This window comes from Melanerpes formicivorus, unplaced genomic scaffold (assembly GCF_026170545.1).
Source record: "Melanerpes formicivorus ecotype bairdi unplaced genomic scaffold, bMelFor1.0.p_v2 SCAF_33, whole genome shotgun sequence".
NCBI lineage: Eukaryota > Metazoa > Chordata > Aves > Piciformes > Picidae > Melanerpes > Melanerpes formicivorus.
The window spans coordinates 4,457,428-4,479,000 of NW_027142385.1; the positions used below are offsets into that span (position 1 = coordinate 4,457,428).

The 21,573-nt window shown below is 52.1% G+C and overlaps 5 protein-coding genes across 9 annotated transcripts in view; 3 read left to right on the forward strand and 2 right to left on the reverse strand.

The window, feature by feature from the left end:
- The window catches only part of GAPVD1 (GTPase activating protein and VPS9 domains 1), a 32,555-nt gene extending 32,102 nt beyond the window's left edge, over positions 1-453 (reverse strand). For all 5 annotated transcript variants that reach the window (XM_068155727.1, XM_068155726.1, XM_068155724.1 and 2 more), the window contains exon 1: positions 404-453. The gene's annotated coding sequence lies outside the window, so the exon portion shown is untranslated. The remainder of the gene's footprint in view (positions 1-403) is intronic.
- Positions 454-4,409: 3,956 nt separating this feature from the next.
- HSPA5 (heat shock protein family A (Hsp70) member 5) lies at positions 4,410-8,679 on the forward strand. Its single transcript, XM_068155728.1, has 9 exons — positions 4,410-4,619; positions 4,764-4,894; positions 5,083-5,314; positions 5,591-5,728; positions 6,000-6,112; positions 6,198-6,588; positions 6,889-7,126; positions 7,279-7,446; positions 7,797-8,679. The coding sequence occupies exons 1-9, from the start codon at positions 4,425-4,427 to the stop codon at positions 8,354-8,356; spliced, it is 2,166 nt and encodes a 721-aa protein (XP_068011829.1). The 5' UTR covers positions 4,410-4,424; the 3' UTR covers positions 8,357-8,679.
- Positions 8,680-9,852: 1,173 nt separating this feature from the next.
- RABEPK (Rab9 effector protein with kelch motifs) lies at positions 9,853-12,616 on the reverse strand. Its single transcript, XM_068155734.1, has 7 exons — positions 12,514-12,616; positions 12,039-12,187; positions 11,796-11,948; positions 11,431-11,592; positions 10,726-10,875; positions 10,460-10,609; positions 9,853-10,247 (listed from the first exon to the last, which is right to left on the reverse strand). Exons 1-7 carry the CDS (start codon positions 12,570-12,572, stop codon positions 9,952-9,954), a joined length of 1,119 nt encoding a protein of 372 aa, XP_068011835.1. The 5' UTR covers positions 12,573-12,616; the 3' UTR covers positions 9,853-9,951.
- A 97-nt stretch (positions 12,617-12,713) lies between these two features.
- PPP6C (protein phosphatase 6 catalytic subunit) lies at positions 12,714-17,656 on the forward strand. The gene is made up of 7 exons (XM_068155735.1): positions 12,714-12,822; positions 12,923-13,018; positions 13,187-13,252; positions 14,446-14,587; positions 15,637-15,716; positions 15,866-16,075; positions 16,745-17,656. The coding sequence occupies exons 1-7, from the start codon at positions 12,748-12,750 to the stop codon at positions 16,991-16,993; spliced, it is 918 nt and encodes a 305-aa protein (XP_068011836.1). The 5' UTR covers positions 12,714-12,747; the 3' UTR covers positions 16,994-17,656.
- A 176-nt stretch (positions 17,657-17,832) lies between these two features.
- Positions 17,833-21,543, forward strand: ARPC5L (actin related protein 2/3 complex subunit 5 like). Its single transcript, XM_068155736.1, has 4 exons — positions 17,833-18,032; positions 18,359-18,431; positions 18,731-18,907; positions 20,991-21,543. Exons 1-4 carry the CDS (start codon positions 17,893-17,895, stop codon positions 21,051-21,053), a joined length of 453 nt encoding a protein of 150 aa, XP_068011837.1. The 5' UTR covers positions 17,833-17,892; the 3' UTR covers positions 21,054-21,543.
- Positions 21,544-21,573: the final 30 nt, after the last annotated feature.

Below are 21,573 nucleotides of genomic sequence, written 5' to 3' on the forward strand. Positions count from 1 at the left end.
AACATGGCAGGTCGGGCCGGCGGCGCCCGGCAGGGGAAAGACGCAGGTCAACACTCGAGGAAACCTCACGGCCAACTTCGCCGGGTGCCCCCCGCCGCTCCCCACGCCGACCCCGCACCGCACATGGCCCCTGTCAAACCGCACTCCCCAGGGCTAAACTGACATACATCCAGCCTACCGACCTACGGCTCGGTCCCCCGGAGCGCTGCCTCCCGCCTTCCCGCTCGCTTCCCTGAAAAACCGAAGGGTTTTGTCAGGCCCCGGCCCGGCGGGGCGGCCTGGCCTGGCCTTCCCCCACCTTCCCCGCCGCTCCCCGGCCTTCCTCCTCCTGCTCAGGGCAACGAGGGGTGCTGGGAGAAGCTATGCCGCAGCGAAAAGATGGGATACAAGCGCGGCTCCTTACCCAGCCAGCGCCCCGGCTCCACCGCCGCCCGGCTCCCGCTGCGGCCCCGGGCCAGGCGCGGCGCGACACTGCGCAGGCGGCGGGCGGGAACGGCGGCCGCGCTCCTGGGACATGTAGTCCCCTGCCCGGGGCCGGGGGCAGGGAGGAGCAACAGCGGAGCAGAGCCCAGTCTGTGGCCCCCGCTCCCAGGCTCGGCCCTGCCCGTAGGCGATGGAGTTCCCTCCACACCAAAACCCGACGCTAAGCTCCCAGCCGCTTCATTCCCCCCATACTGTACGCAATTTATTTTCAAACAGCACCTTTCTTTGCCCCGTGCGTGCCCATTCTGCTGGGTTTTCACCCCCGAGAGCTGCAGTTGGGCTCTGAGGGGCGAGGGATTCTGAGGGTGTCACAGAATCAAAGAATCACAGAAATGCAGAATCATAGAAACACAATCACAGACCCTACACCCTCACAGACCCTATGGCAGACCCTTCACCTTCACCACCAACTCTCCTCTCTGAGCTGATGTGCTAGAAGAACAAGCAGAGCAGGATGAACTAAGGAAAGAAAGGTGCTGTTTAAAAACAAAATACATATAGTGGAGAGTAAGGAGAATGGGGGCTCAGTGCAGGGGTTTGGGAGGTTGCTCTGTCCATTCGGTGTTGGCTTGTTTGGGTCAGAGGAGAATTAGGTATTTTGCAAGCTCTTCCTGGTGCAATAAACTCAACCCCTGTTGCAGAGGCAGTTGAGGTAGCCAGCACTTAACTACAGGACATCTCCGTATGGTGCATTTCACCTCCAGGTGTTTTACCAACAGGTCAGATCTCTAAGTGCTGGCCATTACAGTGGTTCAAAAAGTACAGCAAAGGTTGTTAACAGGCAGGTATGCCAAGTGGAAAGTGTATGGCGCAATCCAGCCAGATGATAGCTGTTGCTCCATCATAAATAGCAACATATGTAATTGCAGCCTAAGACCTGATTAATGCAATACAGCCACAGAAGGATTTTCACTTTGCCCTTCTTTTTGAGATTCTCAGACAATGCACAGCTCTTGCTGACATGTGGCAGGGCCTGGTGTAACTGCACAAGAAAATAAGAGGTTCAGACTGACAGAAGAACATGGTGAGGTCACACTGCGATGACTCTGCAGGGACCAAACCCTTAACTTCCAACACATATGATTGTTGCTCATAACACACTCAAAGTCAAATATTACATCCTGTAGAAATACTAGACAAAAGTAAAGAGCAGAACATATTTGTTATGTGAAAACATGTCCTAACAGTGGAGTTGAGAAGCTTTGTTCTCAGAAGGGAGAGAAAAGACAGTTGGAGGCACATCAGTACCATCTGCAGTCTAGGTTAGCATGGCATAGCTCCCATGGAGAGGGCCGCCTGTCATAGGTTACAACGCCAGCAAATGGCCAAGGCTCCAAATGTCACCCAGCACCACAAACCCCCAAGGACCAAAGGGTTCCCTGGCATTCTGTGAGGAAGGGCAATTTCAGTGGGAAAGGGACACTCCTGAGCCACCACAGCTGCTTTCTTTTTATGTCTAAGTTATCTGTAAAGCTCTTCCCAAAAGGGAACTCAAAACAAAAGCCAAATGTTTACACTTTGTATTGCTCACTCTCAGAAATATTGCCTGTGTCTTTAATTGACACAATTACTGCCCTGAATTCTCTTATCTGATACAAGATAATGTCTTATGTAACTGAACTTCTAATATCCTAATGTCATCTTAGAAACAACTATGACAAACTGAAATGTGAAAAAAAAAGGTGTTCATTAAGCCAAAACACACAAGGCACCAGCAAACCCTTACTCGTGGCACCATACAGCCAGCTGTCACACTGTATTCCCAACAGTAACACAGAACACTGGCTGTATTTACCACATCACTCCCCACACAGACCAGAGGAAAACAAGCCCAGGGCATAGAAGTATGACATTGACCCCCTCTTGCCTGCACGAAGTTTCCTAAGAAGAAACAAAATGCTTCCATTATTTACAGTTCTCAGGACACATAGCTCATACTAAGAGGCAATTCCCTGGTGAGACCCCACCTGGAGTACTGTGTCCAGTTCTGGAGCCCCTATTACAAGAGGGATGTGGAGGTGCTGGAACGTGTCCAGAGAAGGGCCACAAGGATGATCAGAGGGCTGGAGCACCTCTCCTATGAGGACAGACTGAAGGAGTTGGGGCTGTTCAGTCTGCAGAAGAGAAGGCTCCCAGGTGACCTCATTGTGGTCTTCCAGTATCTGAAGGGGGCCTACAGGAAGGCTGGGGAAGGACTTCTCAGGATCTCAGGTAGTGATAGGACTAGGGGGAATGGAATGAAGCTGGAGGTGGGGAGATTCAGGCTAGATGTGAGGAGGAGGTTCTTCACCATGAGAGTGGTGAAACCCTGGAATGGGTTGTCCAGGGAGGTGGTCAAGGCCTGGAGGTGTTTAAGCTCAGGCTGGACGAGGCTCTGGCCAGCCTGATCTAGTGTGGGGTGTCCCTGCCCATGGCAGGGGGGTTGGAACTAGATGATCCTTGTAGTCCCTTCCAACCCTGAATGATACTATGATACTATGACTAAGGTCAATAATTTACATCAGCCATCTCAGGGTTTTTAAAAGGAGAAAATCAAATCAATGTGAATGCAATGCAGAGAGAATTCCATTAAAAAAAACCTAGAACTGCACACAGATATAAAGGACACAAAATATACTTTAAGCCAGAAAGAACAGTATCAAGATCAAAGTGGCATTTCCACATGTTCGCTGAGTAACAACAAAGTCTTTTGAAAGCGTTTCACTTCGTAGCTGTAAGAAATCTAGGCATCTGGGCCAGGCCTTGCTGGCAGAAGTAACTCTTAAAACACAATTTGCTTACACCACAGAATACTGCCTGAACACAGTGTTGCCTCTCTCTGTTTGCAGCCACTTCTTTACACTACAATTACTCAAACTAGTTTACACTAGAATTACACCGATTGCTGCTAGATTTCAGACCTGATATCATCCCAAGGTGAATGAACTTCCAATTTCTCAGTTTATGTCACTCTTTAACCACTCAAACTTTTTTTTCCTTCCTTTTTTTTTTCTCCCCATTTTGGAGTTTTGTACTTGTTACTTTTTGCCTTAAAATGCAGTCTTAAATATAATCACGTAGGTAACATATGCTATGCATCATCCATGGACTTGCAAGCCAACAGATGGCTGTGATACAGCCAGGCCCATTACCTACATCACACAGGGCTGATCTGGGTGGATCCCAAGAGCTATGTTTAGACCTTCTGTCAAAGACCCCAAAAAGCCAAAGGCCTGATGTAACTCTGATGTAACATTGCACAGTAAGTTACATCTGAGCGGGGAAGTGGTGACTCAGTGTAATGTATCAGAGTTCAGAAGGTGCCAAGTGCCTTCCTTGAGACCTACTGGCTTCCCAGATGAAGCCAGTGCAGGGCATAGGGGACTTGCCCAGGGACAGGCCCAGTTGGGGTCCACACTCTGAAGCCCCTGGGGAGGAACCCATGTCTGCTCAGGGCTGGTGGCTGTGTTATCACCAAGTCCACTGTGCCTTGGCAGCTACTCAGGGCCAGGGGCTAAGAGATGTTTGATTGTGGGCTCAAGGGACTGGGCTAGACGTGGCCAGACTGACCAGGCCCAGCTTGGGTGTAGAAGGACATGTTCACAAAACCCGAGCAGGCCTTGGCACTACTCCTGCCTCCCCATGCTCCACTCACAGTGTCCCAGCAGCCCGGGGGTGCCGTCAAGGCTGCTGCGGGTACTCTGGGGTGCGAGGCGTCGCGGGTGCGCGGGCACTCAGAGAAGACCCCCCATTCATAGCGGGCTCTGACCACCCGGGGTGGGGGGTGGGGGCCGGTAACTATGGAAACTTCCAGAATGTCCCCCCGTCCCCTGCCCTGGCCTAGCAATGGCGGCTACACCCAGCCAATAGGCTCCCTCCGCTTGGCTCACGCTTCCCTGTGGATAGGTCCGCGACGCCGGCGGGATGAACCAATGGGGTGGCAGGAGGGGGGCGCGCCAGGCATGTCAGAGGGACCGCCTGATTCTCGCCAATCAAGGAAGGCCAGCTTAGTAGCAGCCAGCCAATGGGGACGCTCCAGCGAGGGCTCCGCAGCCAATGGAGAGCCTCCACGAAGGAGTAACGGAAGGTATATAAGGACGGGCGGCGCGGCCTGGGCGTTCAGCAGCAGTTTGGGGTGCGGCAGTGCTCTGGTGACGGTAAGGGCGGTGATGGGGGCCTAGGGAGACCCGGGGTTGCGCGGCCTAGTGCGATAGTGGGGGGGCGGGGGGGCTGCGGGCGGAATGCGCTGCCGCCGGCCGTTCACGTAGCGCCTCCATTTTGTGACCGGCGGTTTCTCGCAGGCCGGCGCGGACGACATGAGGCACCTTCTGTTGGCGCTGCTGCTTCTGGGCGCCGCTCGGGCGGACGACGAGGAGAAGAAGGAGGACGTGGGCACGGTGGTGGGCATCGATCTCGGTACCACCTACTCGTGGTACGTGGGGAACGGGACCCGGGGGGAGCGGCTGGGCCCGTGGGCCTACGGAGGGTGTTGGGCCTTAGAGCCTGTGGGGGGTGGGGCGGGAAACGGGCCCGGGGGCCCAGGGAGAGGGGGAAAGGGGGGAGCGGAAGGGGGGTGCAGGCCCCAATGTCGCCTGATGGCGCTGCTACCCCTCCCCCCAGCGTCGGTGTCTTCAAGAATGGCCGCGTGGAAATCATCGCCAACGACCAGGGGAACCGCATCACGCCTTCCTATGTGGCTTTCACGCCCGAGGGGGAGCGCTTGATCGGGGACGCCGCCAAGAACCAGCTTACATCCAACCCTGAGAACACCGTGTTCGATGCTAAGCGGCTCATCGGCCGCACATGGAATGACCCTTCTGTGCAACAGGATATCAAGTACCTGCCCTTCAAGGTACGCTCTGAATGCAGGGGGGTGGGAGATGGATCAACATAGCCCATCAGAAGAGGCTACTGAACGGTGGTGCTCTTTTAAGCAGCCAGTACAGTTCCCTTGTCCTTCTCGGAGGCTATGGGTGCAGTGATGCAGCTATTGTGTGTAGACAGCTGTTCCCTTGTGTTCAAGTGGTGGATGTTATGGAGGCTTTGCTTAATCTTCAGATAAAAAGAAACAGGCAAGTGGGGATAACCCTATGAATGATAAATAGAGCAGTATATATTGTGCTTTCAGGTTGTTGAAAGGAAAGCTAAACCCCATATCCAAGTCGATGTTGGAGGTGGACAGACAAAAACGTTTGCTCCTGAAGAAATTTCTGCTATGGTCCTGACAAAGATGAAGGAAACAGCAGAGGCTTACTTGGGGAAGAAAGTAAGTTCGTGAGAGTTGCTAAGAAAAGGTTAAAGCACAGCAGGTCTACAAAATTAAAGATATGAAAGGGGCTGAATTGGAGGACCAGCCTTGCAGTGCTGAACTTGGTTCAGTACTGCTGGCCCCTCTGGCAGCCCAGCCGAATGGGCTCAGCTGATGGTGGGGCTTTACTTAATTAAAGAGAACAATGGGATACTTGTTTTCAGTACTGCTGTGGTTGTTGACCAGCTTTTGTTTCCTTTAACAAAATGATATCTTACTCTTTTTTCAGGTTACTCATGCTGTTGTTACTGTGCCAGCCTACTTCAATGACGCTCAGCGCCAGGCTACGAAGGACGCCGGTACTATTGCTGGACTGAATGTGATGAGAATTATTAATGAGCCGTAAGTAGCTTTACTTATTCTGCCGGCTGGGGAGGTGGGGGTGGGTGGTGATTCCAGATCTCTGAATGGGCTGTTCCTTGTGCAGAACGGCTGCTGCCATTGCCTATGGATTGGACAAGAGAGAGGGTGAGAAGAACATCCTCGTGTTTGACTTGGGTGGTGGAACTTTTGATGTCTCCCTCCTGACAATTGACAATGGAGTCTTTGAAGTTGTGGCCACTAATGGTGACACTCACCTGGGTGGAGAAGACTTTGACCAACGTGTTATGGAACACTTCATCAAACTTTACAAGAAGAAGACAGGGAAAGATGTCAGGAAGGATAACCGAGCTGTGCAGAAGTTGAGACGGGAAGTGGAGAAAGCAAAGCGAGCCTTGTCGTCTCAGCACCAGGCTAGAATTGAAATTGAATCCTTCTTTGAAGGTGAAGATTTCTCAGAGACACTCACTCGAGCCAAGTTTGAGGAGCTGAACATGGTAAGTTTAGAAAGGTAAAGTTACATTGCCTCAGCTGTAGTTTGGAGACTTGTGAAATTTGGCACAGCACTTTGGGGTATAAATAACTTCTGCTTGCCCTAAAAATGAGGCAGCTGCTCCCTCCTAGGGTAGCTGGGGCTGCATGTGTTATCAACAGCTGAAGTATCATCCAGGCTAGTCATAAGCTGGTTTATGTTCCCTCTGTGTAGTGGTTGGTCTTTACCCTGGGGCCACACAGGGCAGAGGCTGGGCATGTGGGAATACAGTCTTACAGTCCTGGGGCTGGTTTTGTCTTTGCAGGACCTGTTCCGTTCCACTATGAAGCCTGTTCAGAAAGTCCTGGAAGATTCTGACCTAAAGAAGTCTGACATTGATGAGATTGTCCTTGTTGGTGGCTCTACTCGCATTCCCAAGATACAGCAACTAGTTAAGGAGTTCTTCAACGGGAAAGAGCCTTCTCGTGGCATTAATCCAGATGAGGCTGTGGCCTATGGTGCAGCTGTCCAGGCTGGTGTTCTCTCTGGGGACCAAGATACAGGTAATGATACTTTGCCTGTCACATTCAGAGTGGTGACTGAATAGTAGGCACTAGTTATTGACAAATGTTGTAGGACTTCTAGTCCCTAAAATTCTGTGCTATTCAGGATTTGGGTTGAAGTCCAGTCAGTCTTAACCCTTGATCTTCTACAGGTGACTTGGTGTTGCTTGATGTCTGTCCTCTGACACTTGGCATTGAGACTGTTGGAGGTGTAATGACTAAACTGATCCCAAGAAACACTGTTGTTCCCACAAAGAAGTCCCAGATCTTCTCCACGGCTTCTGACAACCAGCCAACTGTGACAATCAAGGTCTATGAAGGTAAGTGTCACTTGTGGAGGCCCATGTGACAACTGAACTGCCTGTAGGACCTGAATACTTGCTACTGTCTTGTCACAAAGGCAATAGATATTTCTGGATGGTTACAGATACCTCCATATGGAGAAGAGTTGGGTAACAGCTCTGATCAGACTTAACCTGCATCAAAAGATTTCCATAGATCTTTTTTAATGTATCTTTTTCCATGGTTCTGTTCTGAAATGGTACTCAGTAAGTGGAGATGCTGTAGGTGGTGTCCAGAAGAGATGTCAGGTTGGAATTGAAACTTTGCATTAAAAAGTGTGAAGTACAAGCCACAGCTAGAAAAGAAACCACATCTGTTTGTCTTGTAGGTGAGCGTCCCCTCACAAAGGATAATCATCTGCTGGGAACATTTGATCTCACTGGAATCCCTCCTGCCCCTCGTGGTGTCCCCCAGATTGAGGTTACCTTTGAGATAGATGTGAACGGAATCCTCCGTGTCACAGCTGAAGACAAGGGCACTGGGAACAAAAACAAGATCACCATCACAAATGATCAGAACAGGCTGACACCAGAAGAGATCGAGAGGATGGTTAATGATGCTGAGAAGTTTGCAGAGGAAGACAAGAAGCTCAAGGAGCGCATCGATGCTCGGAACGAGCTGGAAAGCTACGCCTATTCCCTGAAGAACCAGATCGGGGACAAGGAGAAGCTGGGTGGCAAGCTGTCATCTGATGACAAAGAAACAATAGAGAAAGCAGTAGAGGAAAAGATTGAGTGGCTTGAAAGCCATCAAGATGGAGACATTGAAGACTTCAAAGCCAAAAAGAAGGAGCTGGAGGAAGTTGTTCAGCCAATTGTTAGCAAGCTCTACGGAAGTGCAGGCCCTCCCCCTGGTGAAGAGGAAGCAGCAGACAAGGATGAGTTGTAGATACTGCCATCTCCGAATGTGGTGTGTGTATATATTGGACTCAGGAACACTTGTTTAAAATATTGAACTCTTAATTTGGAATGTACCTTTGGATCTTCACTCGAGAGTGGAGCTGGAAACGCTAGCCCAAAGTGGCTGTATACTGCTTTTCGTTAGCAGGTGCTTGTCTGGGGAGGGCAGGGTAGTGGGGGGGGAGTGTAAATGCAAAATGGGTTTAGAGGCAGCAGCAGTGGAAGCATTCTATTTAACAGCTTGGTCGTGTGAACTTGGTGTAGAGCTTTTCTACCTGAAGTGACCACAATAAATTTGTTATTTACACTGGGCTTCATTCTAGCTTGTGTTTTCCATTACCTAGTTACAGCAGCTCCTGATGAGGATTTGGATTATGCTTGGGTGCAGGAATTTGCATCAATCATGGGCTCTGCTACCCCTTCATGGACAGCCTTCCATGGGATGGTGGATGTTCTACCAGCCCTGCCCTTGTGCAATTTACCCCTCCCAAAGCCTGCTTTTATGGTCTCATGGAAGTGATACCTGTGTGTACTTGGTGTAAAATAAGCGGGAGGAAAGAGGGAGAACAGTATTGACACTGAAATCCTTACAGCTTATGAGCAGCCTTGGGGCTGCTGGAGAGAGGCAGGTCTACCAAGGACAGGAAATGTCACCTTCGCCTGTTTGGTACTGCAGTTGTACTCCTCTTATGCTTGAGGAGTAGGGTCTGGTTTGGCAGTTCCTGCCCTTGGCTGAAGGAGGGCTCCTGATGTGTGCTGGTGTACTTCAAACTACTGAAGTTTGTGTGATAATGACCCTCACAAGAAAGAGTAATCAGACTGAGTAATTGCTGGGGGGGTGGGGGGTGTCAGGCCTTGCTTGTGCAGCTTCTCCAGCCCTTGGAGGGGCAGGTTCTGCACAGCTGTTTGCGTGCCATACAGCAATGATGCAGGCATGAGGGGAGGGAGAGGAAGGCAGGTTAACCACACATTTCCTGCAGTACTAGAACTATGTTTAAGGTATAACTCTCCCATGAAACAACAGGTAAGTCTACAACTAGTTAAAAAGTTTGCACTCTTTGTTTGAAGGCTAAGTGGAACTCATTCCTATCACTTAACCTTGATACTTACCTAGAGCAATTAACTTAAACTACACTGAGTACAGTAGGAGCTACTGTGGTGCCTGCTCTAATACTTCTTAAAATCCACTCAGCACCTCACCCTTTTCCTGTTGTAGGGGACCACTTGTTCTCTGGTTTCCCTTCACTTCCTTTCAGTGAAAGCTACACCACAAATTGCCATCCCAAACCTTTCAGGTAATGCTGTGGCTTTGCTGACACGTTTTCTGTACCAAATGACACAAACCATGGCCAGCTCTTGCATTGCAACATCCTTCACTTGAGTGGCAGTAGCTGAAGCTTCCTAGGCTGTGCCTATCCTAGAAACCTTGAGAGGGCTGTGCAGAGGAAGCACCTCTATCTCAGTGCATCAGCACAGGACCATCTATTTGAGGGTAAGAATTAGGCTTTATTAAAAAAATCACTTTAATGGGACATTATTATGAAAGCTGTAGAAAAGGTTGATGCTGTACAGGACACATCCCTGCTATTCAATCAGACTAACCACACAGTCCCTGAATATCTCACCCTGCGTGTCCATTCCACCAAATACCAACAGCAGATGCATGACTGGATCTTCATCACACTCCTCCTGGCTCTTCCAGCCAGGGCCAGCTTTATCATCTGCTGACACAGCCCTCTGTGTTCCAGCTTTGTCCTCCCAGGCAACAGCTCCTCTGTCTCTGGTCTTGCCAGCCGGCCATGGAATGATGCACATGGCATGGTCCAACCTCCCAGCAGGCAAAGGGGAATTGAAATGCAGGAGTGTCCACTGCTGCTTCCCTGTAGTGCAGACACACACATCCACATCTTTAAATGGAGCTTCACAGGCTCAGCTAGCATACTTGAACAGTGACACCATTAACAAGGCCAGTTTTCAACTACTGAGTGTTTAGTCTAGTCTTGTGCTGACGTAACAGTGGCTTCTAGGACAGGTGATGTCTTTTCTAACTTACTGGCATTTACCACTGACTTCTTTCAATTGTGCTCCCTACCTGTGTGATATTTGTATGTAGTGTCTAGTGTCCCCTCAGGACCTATTCCACCAAAAATGTACAAGTGGTCCTTAAACACAGCTGATGAGTGGGATGCCCGTCCTCCAGGGATGTCACCAGTGGCTGGAATCTTAACCCATCTCATGTCATCTGTTGGAGAACAAGAACATGTCTGTGATTATGCATTGTGAAACCCCTACAGGTCCCACAACATCAGAACACATCACAGAACAGCTCTTGCCTGCAGTGCCTATATCCACACTTACTTATATCAATGCAGAACATATCATTGTAAAAAGTATCTCCAGCTAAGCCTCCGTGGATGAAGAGTTTGGTCCCGACTGCAACCACGATGTGTCCGTGCCGAGGAGAGGGGGGCTCCCCGTGAGTGTCTGGCTGGGACCAGGTCAAAGTGGCTAAAAATGGGAGTGACATGAATTAGAAAGAAAACCCCAGAAGCTACCAACTGGTGACCCTAGAGCCCTGCTGAAGCTTCCTAAGGAAGGGGCATCTCCAGTGTGGTCAGGGAAGAGTTAATGCTATATCATAAAGAGTAGTTAAGCTCTCAGATGGACCTCTGTGCTGGCTGAGTCACCCAGCAGCAGGAAAGATTAATCCAAACTGGTAAACAAATCCTTTCTGGTGTACACAGGGCTGTTAAGAATGAGCAAACCAAGTCAAATTGCACAGGACAATGCCACCACGGAAAGGAATCAGCTGTTGGGCATATATGACAAACCATTCCCACCTCCCACTGCATTTCTCATCTCAGAGCTTTACTCTGCCATTCTGGCCCCAAATTCTCAGTGACTACATAAAGATAAGCAAGAAATATCCACCCATCCATTTAAACTTGTAGCCAAAGCAGCAGCCCAACATTTCTATGTCTTTGAATGTGAAACAGAAATCTTCCATTCAACAGCAGTCAGATTCCAGTCTAGCAAAACAGCTCTCTAGACACCCAGAGGTACCTGTGTCAAACACGTGAAGCCGCTGGTCTTTCACCGGCTCTGCTCCTTTATCTCCTCCTCCAAACACATACAGACAGCCTCCTATAGCTGCTGAGGAGGTGTGAAATGTCCTAGGCAGCGGCTGCACACCACTCACTTCAGGGCTCTCCCAGGTTCCTACTTCTAAAACATTTGATTAACAAAATGAACAATGTAGTAACAGAAAACATGCTCCACTCCCCCACTTAAGTAACAGCTGCTATGAAGGAGCCCAGCAGCAGCTCTGAAGCTAGCCTGTCTCCCACAGAGACCGAACTTCGAGAGGAGCCCTGGTGATTGAGTCGCCCTTCAGTGGGTTGGCAGCTCACCGGTCCCTGGGCACTCACCAAGGTCCAGCACTTGGACGCAGCTGCGGTTCCCAGCCGGGTGGGCGCCACCAAAGACCCAGAGGCGCGGGCGGGCAGCGGCGGACAGGAACGTAGCGTGTTCGTAGCGCGGCCGCAGTCCATTCCAGTCGGCAGTGGCCCAGCGGTGAGAACCTGCGGGCAGTGGAAGGCAGCGGAGAGTGCGGTCAGCAGCGGGCCGGCGGTCCCACGGCCCCTCTCCAGCCCTCCTGCCCGGGTCCTTACCTAGCTCCATAAAGTGGGCGTCCGCGAAGGCACCGGCGGGGTCTGCGCCGCCCAGGAGCAGGACACGGCCAGATCCGCCACCGGGAAGAAAGAGGCAGCCGTGGCCCACGCGTCCACAGGGCCCGTCACCGCGCGGCGACAGCCGGTACCTGTGGGAAGCGAGGGGCAGCGCTCAGCCGCGCCGGGCTGTGCGGGGCCGGGCTGTGCGGGGCCGGGCTGTGCCGGGCCGGGCTGTGCGGGGCCGGGCTGTGCCGGGCCGGGCTGTGCGGGGCCGGGCTGTGCGGGGCCGGGCTGTGCCGGGCCGGGCTGTGCGGGGCCGGGCTGTGCGGGGCCGGGCTGTGCCGGGCCGAGCTGTGCGGGGCCGGGCTATGCGGGGCCGGGCTGTGCGGGGCCGGGCTGTGCCGGGCTGGGCTGTGCGGGGCCGGGCTGTGCGGGGCCGGGCTGGGCCGGGTCAGGATCCTCCCCCCCCGCTCACCAACTGGCCGGCTGCGGGCGGCGCCCCGGCTCCAGCAGCGGCAGCACCCGCGGCCCCATGGCGGCCCGCGCCCGGCCGCTCCGAGCGCACCGGAGGCCGGCCCCCGGCGGAAGCGGCGGCCGCCTTCCGGGCCGCGCGCGGCGGAAGTGCCCCGGGTTTCCGCCGGCCTGGGCGGCCCGCGCCGCTCCCCGGAAGTGCCGGGCCCCGCTTCCGGCTCCGAGCCGCCGTCTCAAGATGGCGCCGCTGGACCTGGACAAGTACGTGGAGATCGCACGGCTCTGCAAGTACTTGCCTGAGAACGACCTCAAGGTACGGCCGCGGCGGGCGGGACGGGGCCGGGGGATGGGGCTGGGGCGAGCCTGGGAGGGCTCGGGGCCGGGGCCGGTGCTGACCTGCTCTTCTCCCGCAGCGCCTCTGCGACTATGTGTGCGATCTGCTGCTGGAGGAGTCGAACGTTCAGCCTGTCTCCACGCCCGTCACCGTCTGCGGAGACATCCACGGGCAGGTAAGGGTGGGCAGCTCTGCCGCCAGGCCCCACGGCCGCCCCGCACCGCCGCCCGGCCCTGTCATGCCCGCCGGAGTGCCGTGCCCAGCCTCCAGTGCTCTGCAGCGCAGGCCCCGCTGCTGGTGTCAGCCGAAGGCGCTGTCCTCACGCCTCTGCTTCTCTCCTCAGTTCTATGACCTGTGCGAGCTGTTCAGGACCGGTGGTCAGGTCCCTGACACCAACTACATTTTCATGGTACGTGCGTTCTGGGCTCACCCTTCCCTCTCCTCGTGTGTTTAAAATAGGAGTGTAAAGTTTAAATGCTGATACCCTTATCTAGTTTCAGACCTTGCCTGTGGATGTTGTGATTGCTTTTGCTGTTGGGTTACTGCCGACACATTTGCTTTTGTCAAGTAAAGATCGAGTTAGGTGATGTAAAGCGAGGCAGGAGGCGAGCATAGTTTCATAGTTTCATTCAGGGTTGGAAGGGACCACAAGGATCATCTAGTTCCAACCCCCCTGCCATGGGCAGGGACACCCCACACTAGAGCAGCCTGGCCAGAGCCTCATCCAGCCTGCTCTTAAACACCCCCAGGGATGGGGCCTTGACCACCTCCCTGGACAACCCATTCCAGGGTCTCACCACTCTCATGGGGAAGAACCTCCTCCTCACATCTAGCCTGAATCTCCCCACCTCCAGCTTCATTCCATTCCCCCTAGTCCTATCACTACCTGAGATCCTGAGAAGTCCTTCCCCAGCCTTCCTGTAGGCCCCCTTCAGATACTGGAAGGCCACAATTAGGTCACCTGGGAGCCTTCTCTTCTGCAGACTGAACAGCCCCAACTCCTTCAGTTTGTGCTCATAGGAGAGGTGCTCCAGCCCTCTGATCATCCTTGTGGCCCTTCTCTGGACACCTTCCAGCACCTCCACAGCCCTCTTGTAATAGGGGCTCCAGAACTGGACACAGTACTCCAGGTGGGGTCTCACCAGGGCTGAGTAGAGGGGGAGGATCACCTCCCTCGACCTGCTAGCCACACTTCTCCTGATGCAGCCCAGGATCTGATTGGCTTTGCGGGCTGCAAGTGCACACTGAGAGCTCCTGTTGAGCTTTTTGTCCACCAGCACCCCCAAGTCTCTCTCCTCAGGGCTACTTCCCAGCCAGCAGGATGCCTCTCTCGCAGGACCGTGTCAGTGCTGCAGCAGCGCCCTGCCTTAGCCAGGGGGGTCTCTTGGGTGTGCGTAAGGGCAGCTCTGGGTGAGTGCGGTGGCCAGATTAAGCCTGCAGCTCTGAGTGCCCACTAGAACACATCCTTACAGAGCCAAGCAGATCTCGGCATCCCGTCAGCGTTAGGTTCCTTTGTGCGCTGCGAGAATTGAGCATGGATGTATCTCTTTGCGTTTCCCCTTTGCCTGTTTCTCCATTTACGAGTATTTTTTTGACTTGCAGGGTGACTTTGTAGATAGAGGTTATTATAGTCTTGAGACTTTCACTTACCTTCTTGCACTAAAAGCTAAGTGGCCTGATCGTATCACACTGTTACGAGGCAATCATGAGAGCAGGCAGATAACACAAGTGTATGGATTTTATGGTAAGTCTTTATCCAAACGATTTCTGAGTGGGGGCTACCGTGTCATAAACCTGTACGGCATCTCCCTTGGGAAGCCTGCTTTGGGTGCAGCACTACCCGGGGCGTTCCCTGGAGCGGGTGGGAAGCGGGCTCAGTAGAACTCCAATGTTGCCATTTGTTATTTTGACCATTGTGTTTGTGAAGCAGAACATGGTTTAGTGCAGATCTCGCTGGTATTTTCCTCCAGTGTCTGGCTTTTCTGTTTGTGTTTTTTTTGGTGCCACTTTCAGTGTTAGAGACAGAGCATAAATTATGCAGGGTTCAATACAAACTCATGATGTTGCTGTAATTCCCCTTCAGTTCCAGTGTGACTGAAAATCAGCATCACACACAGAGAGTTTGCCATGGAATCATTTATTGCCAACAGTGAGCATCCAGGAAAATGTCCCTGGCAAGGAATAAGCAGCAGAGCAACTCTTTGAAAACCGGAGGGAATTAAATTGCTTGGAAGGTTCTTTGTGGTTGTGTGAGGCTTTGGTAAAACCTGAGGAAATCTTGGCAAGTATCTGACACCTGCCACAAAGAGTCACGTCTGTAATGTACTTTGGTTTGGATAATGTGTCCACAAGAGCAAGTACAAATGTTCACAGGCCACTTAAGAAAAGCCCATCAGGTTTATTGCCACCTTGTTGTAACCATGTAGCTCCTGTTTGTGCTGAGAGTATTTTCCATGATCTCTGGTTGGTATAAAATTTGCTGATTTTGGCACTCAACTGGTCTAGTCAGGGGTCACTTCTCAGCATCAGGTGTGTTGTGTGAGGCCCCACTGTCTTTGCACTGCCCGTGTGTTGCTTACCAGCAGGTGCCTTAAGCCCTCCTGTGGTGAGGCTTGTCACTGTCCAGGCCCCACCACAGGAGGGGCTCAAGGCACCTGCTGGTCTGTGCTCCCTGCCACTGCTCCTGACAGGGCTTTTGTTGTATGTCTGACATCAGAGTTCTGCTGCATTTGCTTCTGTTCTTACTGTCTTAATTCCTTTTGATCCACAAAAACCAAATTCTCTGTTCAACAGATGAGTGCCAAACCAAATATGGAAATGCTAACGCGTGGAGATACTGCACCAAAGTCTTCGACATGCTCACAATAGCCGCTGTAAGTGTAAAGCCCACACTTGCCAGAAGTACAAGTAGATTGTGTAACTGGGAGTGCTAGAGGTAGTGACGCTTAAGGATCCTGCTGGTAGTGTTCTGGGCTGGATTACATCAGTGAGCATTCTGCACGTGTGTCTTTTTCTTCTCCAGCTAATAGATGAGCAGATTCTCTGTGTGCACGGCGGCCTCTCTCCGGACATCAAGACGCTCGATCAGATTCGAACCATTGAACGTAATCAGGAGATCCCCCACAAAGGCGCCTTCTGTGACCTCGTTTGGTCTGATCCAGAAGATGTTGACACCTGGGCCATCAGCCCGCGCGGAGCAGGCTGGCTCTTCGGCGCCAAGGTGACGAACGAGGTAATGAGCTGCTGTGTCACTGCAGGCACAAGATAAATGATTCAGCTGGGGTTGATAGTTACCTTGGCAACGAACGCACCCAGGGTGCTGCGAGGTGCTGAACTTCACTGGTGGGGCTGCTGCCAGTACATGGTGGTGGTGGAGAAGGTTTGCTCCAGCCATGTGGGAAAAATGAGCCATTGGAGCTTAAAACTCCAGGTATGGTAATAGTGGTCTTGTTTTAAAAGGTATAATAACGCAGCGAGAGCAAGGGTGTGTCCAAGGTACTTTTCTAAGCACTTAGGAGGAAAAAAAAGTCTTAGTAATTCTTGGCTTAATTGTTGTTAATTTGGGAAATGGTGAGCAGAGCCCTCGGGTCTCACACGCAGTGACTGTCCCAGACCTCTGAATGCTGTTGGGAACACTGTGCTGATGCCATGTGTTGTGCAGCATGTCCAGGGAGGATTGAGCATTACAGGTAGCACAGGTCTGTATTCCAAAGCTGTTCCTCACTGCTCTGTCTCAAAACAAAAAAAAACAACTATATTTTTTCAGTGCAGAGGGTGAAAAGCTTCTCTTTAACCCCCTCACAGCAGGCGTGTGCGAGGGCTGTCCTCAGGAGAGGGTTGGTGAGAGGGCTGTGGCACGCAGCTGGTCAGAGATGGCTGACCTTCCTCTGTTCCTTTCCAGTTTGTTCACATCAACAACTTGAAACTCATCTGCAGAGCCCACCAGCTAGTTCATGAAGGCTATAAATTCATGTTTGATGAGAAATTGGTAACGGTATGGTCTGCTCCCAATTACTGCTACCGCTGCGGAAACATCGCGTCCATCATGGTCTTTAAAGACGTAAATACAAGAGAACCAAAGTTATTCCGCGCAGTTCCAGACTCAGAACGTGTAATTCCACCTAGGACAACCACGCCGTACTTCCTCTGAGCCCTTCCTCGCCTGCTGTCTCCCTCTTCCCTTGTACTGTCCCTCTACAATATACTTTTTATTGAGCACTTTGCTGCTGAAATGCTGCCTCTTGCCTTTTTTTATTTTTAAATTATCTAAATTTATTGTGTATTATGGTGTCTGTAGCAAGTTTCTTCCCCTCACCTCCCCACCCCCCTCCCCTAGGTTAATCTCAAAAGAGTATTTGTAATATGTCCTTGGAAATTTATACTACTGCATGTAGTTCTTACCTAGCTCTGGGTTTAGATGAAACCTTTTCCTTTTCCCCATCGTGACTCCCGGGAAGCAGCTCGGTCCCAGTGTTACTGTTCAGCTTTTTTTTTTGTTTTTGTTTAGTTGGGTGAGTTTTAAAAAGAGATTTCAGCAGCAAAGTCAGCGTGGTGGGACTCTGACCGCCTCCTCTCGTGTGCGTGTCGAGCAGGGCCACCCTCCCAGCGTGTTTTAAGTGGATACAAATGAAGTGGTCAGAAGGGCTGTTCCCCCGCCCCCGTACCTCCCCCTTCCCCTTCCCCTTCCCCCTCCCCACCCCTCCTTCTCCCTCCTTTTTTTTTTCTTTTGATTTCGTAGGATTCCAGTTCAGACTCACGAACCTGCTACAGCGACTGAATTTGTACATTAAAGTAATTGTTCTGATTTTTTTCAGATCCGGTGTATTTTTAATAAACTTGTACCTTGCGTCAGCCCCGCCCCGAGCCTCGATACCGCGAATAAAATATTTCCCTGCTCGATTCCCGGTCCCGGTCACCTCCCCCTACACCCGGGCGGGGCGGGGCGAGGCGGGGCGGGGCGGGGCGGGGTGGGTCGGCCCGGTGCTGGGATCCGGTTCCGGCGCGGCGGGGATTCCGGTTCCGGCTCCGGTAGGTGTCCGGGCCGGCGGCATGGCGCGGAGCACGCTCTCCTCCCGCTTCCGCCGCCTCGACATCGATCAGTACGACGAGAACCGCTTCGTGGAGGAGCCCGAGGAGGCGGCAGCGGCCGGGCCTGACGCCTGCCCGGAGGTGGAGGCGCTGCTGAGGCAATATCCTTTGGGGGGGGCCGGGGACCGGGCAGGCCCCACCGCCTCCCGCCTCGACCGGGCACAGCCCGAGCCGAGTCCCGCGCCGCGCAGTGCCGGTGGGGTTCGCGGAGGCGACCGTGACCGCGCGTTCGTAGCCAGATCCTCTCGTAAGCGGCCCGGGGCGGCTGCGCTCTGCTCGTCCACGGCGAGCTGTGCGCGGAGCCGAAAGTTGCGCCCTGGGTGCCAGCGCGGCGCTCGGGCCGGTCACGACACTCGGATCGTTAGGCGGTTGCGGGCCGTGCCGGGGCCGCTGATGGAGCGTGTGAGTCCTTGACCCCGCGCCGCACAGGGGACGCGCTGCGAGCTTTCCACGCCGCCATCCGGAGCCATCCCGTGAACAGCAAGAACCCGGCGGTGAAGGTACCGGGGCCGGGGCGCGGGCAGAGTTGCGGGGCGCTGAGGAGCTCTGCAGTGATGCGGCGTTACCCGGAGAGCCTATTAGCACCCCGGGGCTGTTCATCAGCCGCATCTCGCACATCTTGTGCTCACCCCTTCCTCCTCCTCCTGAAACCCGAGGTGAAAAATGCCGACCCACTCGGTTACCGAGAGAAGCCAGCCGTGAGCGCGGCCGCAGGTCCTCTGTTCGCACTTTGTCAAACACAAGTTTTGGGTCGTTTCCAGCTTTGCTGGTTCTCAGGTTATTCTCCTTGTCTTCACAGGAGCAGGCCCAGGGAACCATGCTTAAAGTCCTCACATCTTTTAAAAGCAGTGAAATAGAACATGCAGTGAATTCCTTAGACAGAAATGGCATTGACTTGTTAATGAAGTACATTTATAAAGGATTTGAAAAGCCGACAGAAAATAGCAGTGCAATATTACTTCAGTGGCATGAAAAGGTACGTGTTTGGTGCTCTCCTGGCTCAGCCACACTCTGCAGGGTCCCTGTCAGGTTTTTCACAAGAGCCCTCACAAGAGAAGTGGATGATGGTGGGGAACTCATCCCCAAACGCAGTAACTGATGTTTCCTTTTTCCTTTGGTCTTGGGCTCATTATGCTTTTGCTGTTGTTAAAGTTCACACTCAGCCAGGAGGAGGTGGCACTTAGTGTCTGCTGGAGGAAGCATTGTGCCACCTGCATTTAGTGGGTGCGGTGGCCCCAGTGAGGAGAAGGCTGGGAGTGGAGGTGTGGGTGGGGGTGGGTGCAGGGTGTAGCTGGGCAGCGTTCTTTGTAGCTGAGTGTTTGGCTGAGGGGTGCTGGTGCTGGCTTGGGTCTGGCAAGTTTTTATCAGCTGAGCGCTGCTAGCAGTGTATGTGTCACAGCTTACTGATGGGGTTTAGCAAGCCTGGTTTGCACAGGAGAGGCTTCTGAGACCTCCAGGGACTCCACTGGGATTCAGAATGGTGCTCTTGTCTTTTTCCATGTTGAGGCAGGGCAGGCAGGACATGTTGAACGTTCTGACAGGACAAGGCACATGGAGCAGCTGCTGGTGCCTCTGCCCCCAGGCAGGAATGCAGTGAACTCTTCCCCAGTTGCAGAGGTTTGGCTGCGGCATTCCCTGTCAGTGCTCCTCCTAGGAAAAATGATCCCCAGGAATGCTGCAGCTTCCTGTCCCATCAGCACTGGAGCAGTGCAGCCTGCCCTTAGTGCTGCTGTATGGGATTTTTCCTGTGGTATGTGGAGACAGAACTTGGGTAGAGTGACTCCAGCTGCTAGCAGCTGTCATCAGCTTTGCAGAACCTTGACAGGAGAGGAGGAGGGAATTGCTGAGGACAGCAAAGAACATGTTTCTGCTGCTTTATTTGTTTGGGATTTTTTCTTTGTTTTTGTTTTTTTCTCCCTGCCATTGTTTCCAGCGGAGACTTTAGGTAACCAGGGGTGAGTTCTCCCAGTGTGTAATGTTACACAATAGCACCCTGGCTGGAAAGATGTGACAGTGCTCAGAGCACGTAGGCACAGCTAAAGTGTCTCATTCTTTCTTTTGAAAGGAGCAAGGCAGGTCTGAAGCAGGCCAGGCAAGGTTTAAGCCCTTGCTTGTGTTCTGCTTTTGTGGCAGTACCGGTAGGACGTGTGGCTTGCTCCCAGAGGAGTCAGCTGCTAGGCAGTAGTACCAGTCTGTCCTCTGGAAAAGGGCTGTGGTCCCAGCTGTGTCAGGTCTAGTAACTCAGCAATGTCTCTGTGTGTGTAGGTTCTGCTCTGAGTGGGAGCTTTCTATTCATCTGTTTCATAATGACAGCAAGGTGTCTCCTGCTGCTGATCATTGTTCCCATCTCATATATTGCAGTGCCCACAGGGTTGTATTGGGATGGTATCTGGGAAGTAAAAATGCCTCCTCTTAAGCAGTGAGCATTAATATTGATTCTTTCCTAATCCCATCCCATCTTCTAGACTGTAGAAAGAGGTTACCTCCATTGAGGGATGCAAATGAAACTGAAACCAACTCTTCCTCCTTTCCCATTCAGGGATATGGGAGGTGAGACACTGGTATCCTCTAGCTCCAAAAGATGGTAGAATTATGGAGAATGTAATTTTCCCTTCAGCTTTGGGGTTACCAAGTTATTTTCTGTAGTTTTGTGTAGCCTTCAATCCTTACATCAGAGAGTACATTAATAGAACATTAATAATGAACAATGTACTACAATAATTTGAGTCAAAGATCAGATCACTCTTGTCTACATGTACAGAGGGGAAGTTAGGCACAGACTTCCCAAGATTAGAACAAGCAGGGAAGTGAGTTCCAGCCTGCCTGCAAGTGCTAGGAAAAACAGATTTCCCCTGTTCATTGTTTTAATGATTTGGGAGAGAGAGAGAGAGAGAGAGAAGGGGAAAAAAAAGGTAGAACATCCCAAGCTGTAAAAAACAAGGTTTTGGAGAAGAGCCACACATCCTTCTGTTATCACTTAACAGTCTGTTCACTTAAAATGCCTTTTGCACGTGACATGGTAACTCTCTGTAACCTCTCTCCTTTTCCCATCCCCACAGGTGTTAGCAGTAGGTGGACTAGGTTCCATAGTAAGAGTTCTTACAGCAAGAAAGACTGTTTAAAAGACTGTTAAGCTGAACAAGGCGACGATCAGTTTTGGACTCAGAAGAAGGAAGTGACACTGGTCCATCTTTATTAGAGATTGCAATCTACTGAAATACTCTGGAAACCTCCTCCTGGAATGCTTTTAACCTTACCAGTGGGGGAAGAGTAAAGGTATTCCTGCATATTCTGACTATCAAATACAGGAGCCAAGCTGTCCTCCTGATCCCTTCTTTACAAAGCAGGAGAAGGCACACTCCTGCCTCCTGACACTGCGGTGAGCAGGTAATTCAGATGCTGCTGTATGGAAGCGTGGCGGTACGAGACCCTGTGTGTACTGCTGACTGCAGAGGGAGCGATGGCCTCGGCAGGTGCAAGATCCTGACAGCTTCTGGGTGGAGAGGTGTCTGGTAGAATGCTGGGTTTGTGTGGTCAAAGGACTAGTTGGACTACAGGGTTGGTTTCAATGTGAAGTGCCTGCTGCATCAATAAAGTTCTTGGATCACATGAGTTATGTTTTTTCCCTCACTAAATCCTGAC